At 40.1% G+C, this 13172-nt stretch overlaps 1 protein-coding gene across 1 annotated transcript in view; it reads right to left on the reverse strand.

The window, feature by feature from the left end:
* Positions 1 to 13172, reverse strand: part of LOC115465754 (ribosomal RNA processing protein 1 homolog B-like) — a 127461-nt gene that overhangs the window by 47661 nt on the left and 66628 nt on the right. Inside the window, 3 exon segments of the mRNA XM_030196459.1 lie at positions 5864 to 5883; positions 8972 to 9069; positions 12131 to 12231. Of these exon segments, the coding sequence (XP_030052319.1) occupies positions 5864 to 5883; positions 8972 to 9069; positions 12131 to 12231 (219 nt within the window).

Here is a 13172-nt window from a genome sequence, read left to right on the forward strand (position 1 = left end):
TATGCACTGGTTTCCTTTTTATCATGGTCACAGCTATCTGTCATTAAAGGCAGGTCACTATCACACACACTTTCACTGCACGTTTCATAAAGTATTCACCAAGGCTGCATATCCATATAACTTTGAACACTATATCCCTCTCGCTTTTCTTAAACATAACTCTTTAACATAGATATATTATATTACACTTTACACATACATATATTCTTAGGACCAGTACTTTTCCCCAGGGAGGAACTCTTCTCTTTTCATTTTAACATCCATGTATCCTCATTTTTCTCCTTGGTCTTATTCTTTTGATACAATTGTAGTTTGTATTTATGTTCGCAAAGATACATGTTTTAACTGTGTGCGGTCCAATATTTCATATTGATATCACCGATGTTTACTTGTAACTGTTCTATTTTACCAATACATGTATTTGGTGACCTAGGTAGCTATATAATTATGTGCGTAATCCTGTGAGTTCTATACACAATATTTTAGATACAATGCTGTATGTATAGTGTTGGACATTTCATTATCACCATTCTATTAATGTTTATTTGTAACTGCACATTTTCATAAAATGTATACACATTGTTTTTCTGGATATATTTATCCATGAATTTATGATATGTCCCCACCCTTTATGCATAATAAGAGTTCTTTTCTCTTTAAACAATTGTAATATTGTATTACTTTTTTTTTTTTTTTGACTGTCACATAGTCCTAATTGTGTTTCACTCAGCTCAGTGCTCCATGCTTCACACTTTCTGTGCAAGAGCAGTGTTTACTGTTCAAAATTTTGGCAACACTTTTTACCGTACACTATAGCTGTTTGTTCTCGAACGTAACTCCAGCTATTTTTGTCCAACAGTTCTTCGCACTGCTTTAGCCGTCATGTTGAGCACTCAAAAGTCTTTTTAAAAGTAATAAGATAACAATTTAGCACGTCCGTTCGGTTGAGAATAACTCTGTTTTCAGATCACTGTATTTCATTCTAGTTTATAGCCTTATGGTCGTGGTTAGTTTCTTTCATTATACACACTGTAATGGTCTGTATACACTCTGTTTTCACAGTTGCACGTTTTCTCCGCTTATCTAGTTTTGATGTCCCAATGTACGTGCACACATAGTATTTTCACATTTTTTTTTTCAGACAGCATAACACTTCATTTAGAGTTTACCTCATGGATCACTGTTTTGTTTTTAAGTTATTATCACTGCAAATCTCGACTAGAGCATTTTTATGCAGGTGTACATGAGGCATCTTCAAACACTTTGATTTTGCATAACACTTCACATGCTGCAATTTATAAACTATCATATGGAGACTAGCTTACTATTTTGCAATATTGTTATAGCCTGTTTCGGCTACAGTTTATTCTCTTTTTAAATATGGACTATTACCATAAGATCGCAATGGCCCCCACAACCTCTTTTTGGTATTTTTTGCACTTTTCTTTGCTCTTTCTTTTCTGTGTTCTTTACATATTTTAGGCTATTTATCTATCTCCCTTTGTGTTTTTATCTCTTTTGTCTATTCCTTCTGAGTCATCTTGAGGTATTTTCTTTTGTGTTTTAGACTCTTTTATATACTTTATCTTCAAACTCCAAGTCATCTCCATTACCATCAACATTATCTATGAGATCAGTTCCCATGTACAATCTTTTTTTTTTTTTAATTTGCAAAATTTTTTTATTGAAAACAATAACAATCACATAGAGACATAGAGGCATATTTTCAAAGCACTTTGGGAGGCTAAGTGCTTTGAAAATAAGCCTCTTAGTCTCTTATACAACTCCAAAAACTTCAACTAACATGCTTTGCCAACATCCATTTTTATTCTCCCTTCCTCCCCCCTGTAACCTCCCATCTTCCCCCATCCCTCCCCTCTTCCACCTACCCCCCACCAACATCCTTCCAACCCACCCTCCAAACCACCCCCCCCCCCCCCCACCACCACCGACAGCTCTGTCTATTCCTCTTCGGCTCCTCCCAGTACCTTAGCCAACTGTAACCATTCTTCAATTTTGTACTGTTGTTGCTCTTAAAGCTTGAATAAGATTTTTTGATCCCATATTAATGTGTGTAGTCATATTTTTTATGGTTTTCCTTTTTTTAGATCACCCTTGTATCTTATTTTACATAGTTTCTTAGACTTGTTCCATAATCAAATGCTTTTTGTTAAATTACATTTATATCAGAACACCTTCGATAAGAGATTTCTTAGCATTTACAATACTGGTCTTATATTGATACCTGTAGACCTATGGTTTTATGGAAATGATATTCGTTTTCTCAAATAACATTTATTTTAATTTGTCTTTTGTTATATAATTTAGTTTTTATAGTATATTGTATTATTTATTCTTTGAATATGTATTTTTATGTTTTTACAAATATGTTTTTACTTTCAGACTCCTGAAGCAGGCACACTCGCCGAAACACGGTGCCATGTCGAGTCCTTTTCATGAAATAAATTTGAGTTTGACACATCCTCATCTCCCACGTGTTTTTTTTTTCTAGACATGTCCTATTAACTACACTACTCCTTCTGTCTTTAGTATTTATAATTGTGACCAATATAACTATTCAACAGACATGTCCATTTATAATTGGACATGTCTGTTGAATAGTTATATTGGTCACTTTTTTTTCTTGATTTTGTACTGTGGAGTAGTGTGTTTAGCATTATGAACATTAAGGGTGGGAATTGTCCTCCCTGGAGTGGTGGGAATTGGTTAGAGGTAACTGACCTAAGCGGCAATTTTCCAGAAAGGAATTCGTGAGTGGGAACTGTCCAGATAGGAACTGACCTATAACCCTGTGAGATATGTGGTTGAAAAGACAACTCATCATCCAGTAGAGGTGTAACTGACTGGAGAACCTACAACTAGTATGGGGGAGACTTGCTTGATTGAAAATCATAGCCTTTGTTTTTTCAGGGTTTAATTTCAGCTAATTGAAGTTTAGAATTCAATTCAGCAATGGTCTCAGAGTTTTGTGTGTCAAGACAGTCTCTGGAAATCGTCCACATTTTCAAAAGTGGTCAATTCAAATGTTTGAATGAGTGTGATTAATGGGGCCATAAATATACTGCATAGTACCAGCGCAAGCAATGAACCCTGTGGAACTCCACCGGTAAAATGGTATGGTTCTGAAAGCGAATGCTACATACCTATAGAATGTATTCTCTGAGGACAGCAGGCTGATTGTTCTCACAAATGGGTGACGTCCACGGCAGCCCCTCCGATCGAAGATCTTCCTAGCAACAGAGTTTGCTAGTCCTCGTGCGCGCCCGCAATGCGCGCATGCGCGGCCGTCTTCCCGCCCGAAATCGCTCGTGTTCGCTAGTCCCGTACCAAGCAAAAACAAGACAAGGGAAGACACAACTCCAAAGGGGAGGTGGGCGGGTAGGTGAGAACAATCAGCCTGCTGTCCTCGGAGAATACCTTCTACAGGTATGTAGCATTCGCTTTCTCCGAGGACAAGCAGGCTGCTTGTTCTCACAAATGGGGTATCCCTAGCCCCCAGGCTCACTCAACACAACAAACATGGTCAATAGAGCCTCTCAACGGCGAGGACATAACTGACATTGACCTAAACTTTTCCAACTAACTGAGAGTGCAGCCTGGAACAGAATAAAAATGGGCCTAGGGGGGTGGAGTTGGATTCTAAACCCCAAACAGATTCTGCAGCACCGACTGCCCGAACTGACTGTCGCGTCGGGAATCCTGCTGAAGGCAGTAGTGAGATGTGAATGTGTGGACAGATGACCACGTCGCAGCCTTGCAAATCTCTTCAATAGTGGCTGACTTCAAGTGGGCCACTGACGCCGCCATGGCTCGAACACTATGAGCCATGACCCTCAAGAGTCAGCCCAGCCTGGGCATAAGTGAAGGAAATGCAGTCTGCTAGCCAATTTGAAATGGTCGTTTCCCCACAGCCACTCCCCTCCTATTGGGATCAAAAGAAACAAAAAGTTGGGGAGGACTGTCTGTGTGGGCTTGTCCGCTCCAGATAGAAGGCCAATGCTCGCTTGCAGTCTAACGTGTGCAGTTGACGCTCAGCAGGGCGGGTATGAGGACGGGGGAAGAATGTTGGCAAGACAATTGACTGGTTCAGATGGAACTCCGACACCACCTTCGGCAAGAACTTAGGGTGAGTTTCAGCAAAGTCCTCCCTATCAGAGGAATGGGAGGATACGCGTACAGGACGCCTTCTCCCCAAAACAGAAGGAAAGCATCTGACGCCATCTGCCGTGGGCCTGCAGCCTGGAACAGAACTGAGGGACCTTGTGGTTGGTCTGAAGAGGTCCACCAAGGGGGTGCCCCACACTTGGAAGATCTCGTGAACCACTCTGGAACTGAGCGACCACTCGTGCGGTTGCATGATCCTGCTCAATTTGTCGGCCAGACTGTTGTTTACGCCTGCCAGATAGGCATATAGGAAAGGCTGTGGAGAAAGGCAGTGGGGCCAGTACCGGCATCGAGCTGCGAACCTGTTCCGGGGATGGAGGCGGTACCGGGCTGTCCACAGGGGAACGCATCGACACCTCCTGAATGGAGGATGAGCGGTCCTCCCGATGTCGACGCTTGGGTGCCGGTGATACCGGCGACCCAGAGCTCTTGGTACCACGCTTGGAGGGTGACCGATGCCGGTGCTTCTTTGCCTTCGCACGACATCGGTGCCCCCCGGTACCGAAGAGGAAGACGTCGAATCCAAACGCTTCCTCGGGTCCGGGTCCGAAGAGGGTCGATCCCGGGGGGGGGGGGGGGGGGGGGCTGTACCGCGGGAGCCCTCGAGACAGGCGGAGGCCTGCTCATGGGTTCACCGCCACCAGCAGGGAAATGGACAGCCCTCACCTGCACTCCAGACATCGAAGCACCCTCCGATGACATCCTCAGGAGGAACGATCCCGGTCTTGCAGCTGCACCCGACGATGACCTCGATACCGAAGGCCTCGATGTCAATACCGATGAACGCAGTACCGAAGGCTCCGATGCCGAGGAACTGAGGATGTCGACGCGCCGGATGAAGCCCAGAACAAACTGTTCCACTGGGCTAATCTCGCCGCCTGAGTTCTCCTCTTCAAAAGAAGACAGAGATTACAGGCCTGAGGACGGTGCCCAGCCCCCAGACACTGAAGGCAAGAAGCGTGCCTATCAGTGAGAGAGATTATCCGGCCGCACTGGGTGCACGGTTTGAAGCCGCTGGAAGGCTTCGATGACATGGGCGCAAAATCTTGCCGGCAAAATCGAAGTCCGCGATGGTGAAAAAAGGGCACCAAAAGCTCACCAAAAAACGAACAGGCGGCGAAAAAAGCCGCACTCGACCATGAAAGAAAACTTATGGGCCAACACTAGAAATAAAGGAGAAAAAAGTTTGAAATTTTAGCAAAAAAAACCGCGAATCGCGAGGGACCGAAAAAGCAGCCGCGGAAAAAAAGGAGACTAGCGAACACAAGCGATTTCGGGCGGGAAGACGGCCGCGCAAGCGCGCATCGCGGGCGCACGCTAGGACTAGCAAACTCTTTTGCTAGGAAGATCTCCGATCGGAGGGGCTGCCGTGGACGTCACCCATTTGTGAGAATAAGCAGCCTGCTTGTCCTCGGAGAATAAGTGTTAAGGAGCATTTATACTGGCTCATTTATATTACTTCCTTTTATTATTACCATCTGGACCAAGATATTTGCATTTTCTTCAAGCCAGAGCTGACAGTAAGTTATTTACCGCTCTCTTCCCATGGACTCACATTTTTAACCATAGGATAACGTGACTATCATCCTGATGAGCAACTGGTTTATTTAGTTGTTGATATTGCACTCTGGGTAAGCCTTCTAAGAATGAGAAATGTCACTTAAAGAGTTTTACTCACCTTCTGCTAAATCTTGAAACCTGGAACAAAGACAATGGATTAATAAAGATACCTTAAAGTGAACAAGAAATACATTACAGAAAACTAGCATTCTAGAAATATGCATGTATCTACATATAGGAATAATAAAGGAAATTCAAGTTGGAATTGTAGGCCTGAACTGATCTAGTGTCCTCCTAGGTAAGGTCACTGCCTTGCTCCTGCTTCCAAAACCTCAGTACTTAACTGAAGAAGCAGTATTTTTAGAGATGTGTTGTGCGTGCTAATGCATGACCTGCCCTTCTCCATAGGTTGCTACTTATTTTTATAGTGCTTCTTAGACATATAGGGCCAGATTCAGTAAATGGCACCCAAAGTTAGGCACAGTTAAGATCCGTGCTAAGCACCAATTCTGTAAAGGTCGCTTAGTACTAAGCAACCTTTATAAAACAGCACTTAATGCAAGAACCAATGCCTGCTGAAATCTGGTGTAAATGCTCAGCCCAACTGATGGCAGTTGGGCGCGCAAATTTAAGTATTCTATAATATCACCCCTAATTTCTGTGAACGCCCCTTATCCACCAATGCCCCACCCAGGGCCATACCCCCTTTTGAGTTGCATGCTTTGAAATTTAGGCACTCATATTATAGAGTAGGATATAGGGAGATGCATGCGTAACTCCTAATTACTGCCCATTAAGAGCCAATTAACTCCAATAATTTATAGTGCCTAACTAACTAGTTTGCATATGCATCTGGGATCCATGACTTATACAGAATCCAGGGGATACTGTGCAGACCCCCCAACTCATTTCTCTTCACTATGGGTGCTTCACATGCCACGGGTTTATCTTTCGGAAAACTTCCTACCCTACATGCAAGTAAACTTATGTGCATACTGCGATTAAATGCGTAAGTTTACCCCACACATAGGGGAGGAATTGCTGAGGGTAGCAGTGAGATGATTACGCTTAAGCACAGAGATGTTAAAAAGTCTTGATTTCCCCTGTTACTGCATATGTGTCATACTGAATGGTTTCTGATCTTTAAATAAAATGTAATATTAGCCAAAGGGAACCTGAGGAAACACAGATTTTAAATTGTTAATTCATTTAAATACATTTATTCAACACTCATATTACCCATGTGAAAAAGTAAATGCCCCTTATTCCATCAAATGACCAAATTTAATTGACAATTAGATTCAGCTGATTGAACACTTCCAGGCTTGATTTCAGCCAGCTCCACTGAACCGAAACCTTACTGTATATTGAATCTTACCATGACAGTGAAAGAGTCATCACAAACTTTCTATGAGAATACTATATAATAGATCAAAGGAAATTCCAGAAGAGACGAGAAAAAAGGTTGTTGAAATACAGTAGTCTGAAAAGGGTTACAAAGCCATTTCTAAAGATCTGGGGCTAGAGTAGTTTTACCAAGTATCACCTGTAGTGCTCCTCTTAGACCTTCACAATTGTCCATTACTTGTTAATTTTCCCCTCTCCATTTATCTCTAATCAATCCTCTGTCTCTCCTCCTCCCTTTACTATCCTTCCTTCCGTCTCCCCCTCTAGCCCCTCACTCTATCCCTCTCTCCATCTATTCCTTTTCTAGAAGGACTACAAGGACTACAATCTCTGGACCCCACAAGGCAACTAAGAGCAGAGGACTCTGTTCCTGGCAGCAGCGAGCCAAACTGTCAACCAGTAAAGCTTCTGCACACTCACTCTACTTACTGGTTGTGCCAGACAGCTTATCAGGCAGGTGTGTTAAGAAAATGAATCATATATTTACCTTATATAGTCTTAGTAACTGGACAATGTTCAAGAAGAAAACAGTTGGCAAACTAGCTATCCACCTACCCATATACCAGCTTGCCTTCCTTAGTTACCACAGTCTACAACCCACCTGCCACCATCCCTCTTCTGAAATTATCTGCTTATTTTCTTTTTCTCTATTTCTGCAAGCATAGTTGCCTGTCTTCCAGCTCCATGCGCACTTAGTCTGTCCACACTTTCCTCTTCCCTCTCCACTTAAGTATAGTCTGTTCTCTCACCACACAGTTTCCCCATCATCTTTCTGAGTACAAGGGCTGAAAGAAAATTAATGTCTCCATCTCCATAACTTTTGTTTAAATGAAAACATTTAACAAATAAAAAATTATAATAAAAGAGCAAGTTTCAAGCATTATTTTATGTATTTACTTTTCTACATGGTTGCCACCATTCGCCACACATTTCTGCAATGATGGACAAGTTTTTGTAAACCAACACAACAGAACAGCGCATCTTATTTCTGCAACAAGTTGCCTGCAGTCCTTTTCACCTCTTCATTCGAGTTTAAGATATGCCCCTGAAAGTATTTCTTTAATTTTGGGACAAGTTGGAAATTGCATGGCGCCAAGTCTGGGCTGTATGGCAGATGGGGTAAGAGTGTGAGACCCATCTTCACAATCAATTGCCTCTGCTGTGTTTTGTGCTGTTTGAGGCCTAGCTTTGTCATGCTGCAACAATATTTCCTCCTTGTGCTTCCGAACTCTTCTCAATCGTTGTTTTGAAGTTTTCAGGGTTGCAATGTAGTGCTCTGAATTGACGGTTGTAACAGGTTCAAGGAAAGACTTTCCCATTGCTGTCACAGGTCAACCACTTAATTTGTGCACTGGAAAGGGCCGTTTTGTTTGATCACAATCTTTACATTTTTTGGCCCAGGAACACATAGTACTCACGTCAACCCAGCAATCGCCATAAACAACCTGCATGTGGTGAATTTCAACTGGAGGGACTCCATCAACAGTCAGAAAGTCTATCATGGCATGCTGCTTAAATCGCACAAATGAGCGCTCACTGCATGCTTGCACTTCACAAGCAATAGCAAAACAGCCTCTTCACACAGACACTTCTCAGTTCTCACCAACTGAGGTGAAGGAAGAGATTTCAAAAAACAAGTGAAAAATGAATATGTGAAGCATTTCAGTGCTACCACCTGTTGATGAATTATTGAGTTGGAGGCATTACTTTTTATTCAACTCTTGGACATGAATGTCATCACTCATATTCATCTACAAACATATGTACAGTCCCTTCCCATCATGACCAAACAACCCATATGTGTTTTGTATAAACAAACCTTTTCACCAGTCTGTAGATGCGTTTCCTGTTCTGAGCAGGAGTACTTTTTCTGCTAGCTAATTCAAATAATCTGTCGGCAACAGCCATATAATCAAACTGAAAAAAAAAAAAAAAAGAAAGTATGACAGCCATAAACTGAAACAAATAAGAGCATTAACAAATCAAGCACTAATGATGTTGAATTTTTTTTTTTGTGGAATAAAATCTCAAACCAGGATCACTACATAAGCTTTCAAATATTTGTGAACTGACACAAAAAGGAGCTCAATTAATTTAAGTCTGAAAGTTATAAGGGGCAGTGCTACTCCCCTTGAGGGTAATTTTATTACAGGGTGCTTAGGACAGGATGACACTTATTTTTGCTTGTTTTATAGACACATAGTGCCTTATGAGTCTTTACAAAATACTAGAAGCAAACACAGTGAAGTGGGTCGCAGATGGAACAGCAAGGCAGAGCCAAAAAGCAGGGGAAGCAGATTTTACTGGAGGACCCAAAACAGCCCATGTTTTGGTGAAGTGCCTGCTTCCATTGACAAAATCAGTAGTCACAACAATGTAAAGCTTCATTATGATGTGTATGCTATAGAAGCACAACTTTGTCCATTGGATGTTTTTACACCGAGACTGTTGAAGTTACACAGGAAGCTTTGCACTGCTAACACTACTGATTCAGGACTAAAACAAAGATGTTTTGAGCTAGAGCTGTTTTTATAACGAGTAAGGCACAAAAGGGTGCCCTAAATGACCACATGACCATTGAAGGGAATCAGGGGTGACCTCCCAATTCCCCCCCCCCCCAAAAAAAAAAAGTGAATAAAATATGACTTCCCTTTTCACATGTTTACTTTGCTGTTATTCACTTGTTGTTCACTGTACTCAGTAATGAATGCAGGGGCGGTTTTTCTCCTTCTTTCTCTTTTTGTTGGGTGATCTCACTGGCTCCAACAAGTAGCGATTACCTTGCGTAGTCACATACTTTTTCATTTTTATTTCTGTCTACAGAATTAGTTCAATTTTAGTTTTGTCAATGGAAGCTTTATTACTGGTTCTACTAAATAACGGTAACCTTGTAGGGTCACACACTTTACTGTTTTACGTTTTCTTTTTTTTGTCTGTACACCTTGAGTGATTTTAATTTCTTTCATGGTCACTAGGTAAACTTTGATGTCCGGTTTTTCCTCTGTTATATTTTTGAACCTTTTTAGGAAATCATATTTTCTGATTATTTCTTCATTCAAGTTTTTCAGTGGAACATTTAAAGATATATGTAATGTTGACTACTGATCTTCTAGGTAGGGATCCAATTTCATTATGACATTTATGTATGTATTTATATTATTGATATATTTTAAATGCTTATATTTTGAGCACTTGTTTTAAACACTTCTTCTTTATTCATATGTATTTGTATCTTCTTTTTTTAGCATGTTGTAAGCATGTTTTATTCTTTTATTTGCAGTGTCAGATTCTTTTAAGCTTGGATGTTTCTTTTTCATTGATTTTATTGAAAGATTATTGATAGTTTTATGTTGCAACTGTATGTATTTTTTTATTTTCTTATTTAGTATTTTATTATTTAAGACTTATGATGCAGGCCAATTAGGCTGAAACACGATTCATGTAGAGTCTTGGTGAAGATCCAATCAAGGTTCTTTGTGTCACCTTTGTGAGACTTCTGTTTTTGGTCTCCTCTAGTGTTCTTGTTCTATTATGATTTGATAAAATCACCCTTTTAACAAAGCAAATCAGAGCGATGTACAATCCAATAAAAAAATTAAAAAGAGGGAACTCTATAAAATATAGGAAAGAAACCCTCAATCACACAATCATCCAAAAGTAAAGAGAAAAAAATGAAATCCATAAAAAAATCAACCTGCTTTGCCAATCATGAACTAGCTAACTATTTTAATCAGACAGTTTCTCCAAGAGAGAAGGTATTTGGTGTAACAGATTCACAGATGAGAGCTGACTTGACCTTAACTAGTTTTGCTGCGACTGACTACTAATATTAATCTTATAGAGGATTCAACTAATGACCTATTTCTGATTTCTTTAATGTAATTTGTCATCGTTAACGTGTATTACCTACTATTCTTCAAGTACTAAGAATCTTCTTAAGGCAAATGACAATATCTTTTGAATCATTTGCTGTACGAGAATCGCTAGCATGGTTTAGTAAAAGAAGCCCAAAGTAAGAAATCATGTGTTCGGTGATTACTTACAAGGTGGAAAGAATGTATGATTCAGATATAGATTCAAAAGTCCATTCAGTTCCTATGGGTTTCCTCTCATTTGCCGCACCCTGAATCTCTAGTGCAGTTTAGTAAAAGAGGCCCTTTGTTTGGTAACAGAAAGGAAAGAATTTCATTGCTATCCCTATGTTTAAGATATGGTTATACTTTAAGAAAACCCCTTAACATATTTTCCAGTTACTTTCTAAGCTACGTTTAATGTAGTTTCTCTATATATACTTAAATACACACTCTTGGAATCCATCTCTGTTATATTAAATGGCATAAGTTTTAATATTAATCTTTATTACTTACATCATCACTCTAAGAGAAGCTGAAGCTTTAGCTACATGTTATCTAAAAGATAAGTTAAAGGTTCAAAAAATATCTGTACAAAAAGACTGCCTCTATAATGTGGAAAGAAGTTCAGTTTAGGGACTATTTTAGATAATGAAAGAAGTACTGAAGTGTTCTGTTACAACATATGCATGTTATTAGACCTGCACTAGTTCCTGAACAAACCCCACTTAGATTATTTTAAGAATGTAGGCTAGAAATTTTATAGACAAAAATAAATAAAATAAATCTGCCAATTCCTCTCATTCCTATTAAGATCCCCTTTTCCCTTGCAGACAGGAGGAAGAGAAAAGCAGCAGTCTAAGACATTATCACCCTTCTCCTCATAATACGAAGGAGAGAGAGATCTACACCTCTGCACCAAACCAGCCACTGAATCCTATCCAGTATCTGCTTCCCTCAATTTTGTGGGGACTAACTGATTCATCATTAAGAGAAGAATTCTGCATCCCTCCTTCTAGCAAGGCAAACCTCTACCTATCCTCCAAATGGCTGCCCCTACTGTAATATCTGATAACCTGTCTTAGAGATGGATCTATACTAAATGCAAGTTTCAGATTCTAGCAAACCTGCAGGACAGGTCCTATGCTTTCACCATCATGCTCATCATCTTCATCCTCATCATCTTCATCCTCATCTGCAGACTTCTCCCCTGATTCCAGTCCATCTTCTGTAATTAACAGATTCAAATAAAAAATAACATGAAAATGAAACAAATTATGCTTTATATTGCATTTCTTTTCATCTTTAAAAGTGGGTTCCTTCTTTCTGTACAAATATGGGAAAGGAAAAAGGAAGATATGCCTGTTAGGGAAAAAAAAAATCAGATTATGAAATATATACTGTAATACTGCATGCAAAATATGATGAGAGTAATTCTTCTCAACCTAACAGATGATGTAAAGGAATTATACATAAGGGTTGAGAAGGTCTGTCCATCTGTCTGGGGGCAAAATAGTTCTCCGCAAATTTAACAGAATGGGACTAAATTTGGCATAGAGGAAAACATGGTGAAATCACACATCAAGACTAAAAATGGGCGAGATCAAACTAGTGCTTCAAGAGAAATAAAGTCCCCCTAAAAATGGCCCAATGCATTTTTATAGGCAATGCAGCACCCTCCTGCATCACAGAAGAACTAGATAAAGACGCACAGAGGTTAGGGAAGTGATCCTTTCAGACTGCATTTCTGCTCTTTTCTACTCTATTGTTCTCAGTCACAGACATACATAGAGCCAACAGACAACAAAACAGATACACACACACACACACACACACACACACACACACACACACACACACACACACACAAAAGCTGCTACTATGTCTAGAAATAACAGTAAATGGTGTCTAATTTGATCTAATCCATATTAACAAATCAAGATGGCTTTTGGCCAGCTCATAAAACTGAAATCTAGTAATTTATGGTCATTTTTAAGTCTGTAATTGCACAGAACACAATTTTTTTCCAATAACAGTTCCCCTACAGAGAGCACACTCAAAAATAAGGTAATAATTAGACAGTACGGCATGATCTAAAGATAGTGTTCCAAGATAGATCCTGTAGAAGTACGCTTCCATGAAGACAGAAACCACTCTATTTTTAAGAAG

Source organism: Microcaecilia unicolor, chromosome 3 (assembly GCF_901765095.1).
Source record: "Microcaecilia unicolor chromosome 3, aMicUni1.1, whole genome shotgun sequence".
Taxonomy (NCBI): Eukaryota; Metazoa; Chordata; class Amphibia; order Gymnophiona; family Siphonopidae; genus Microcaecilia; species Microcaecilia unicolor.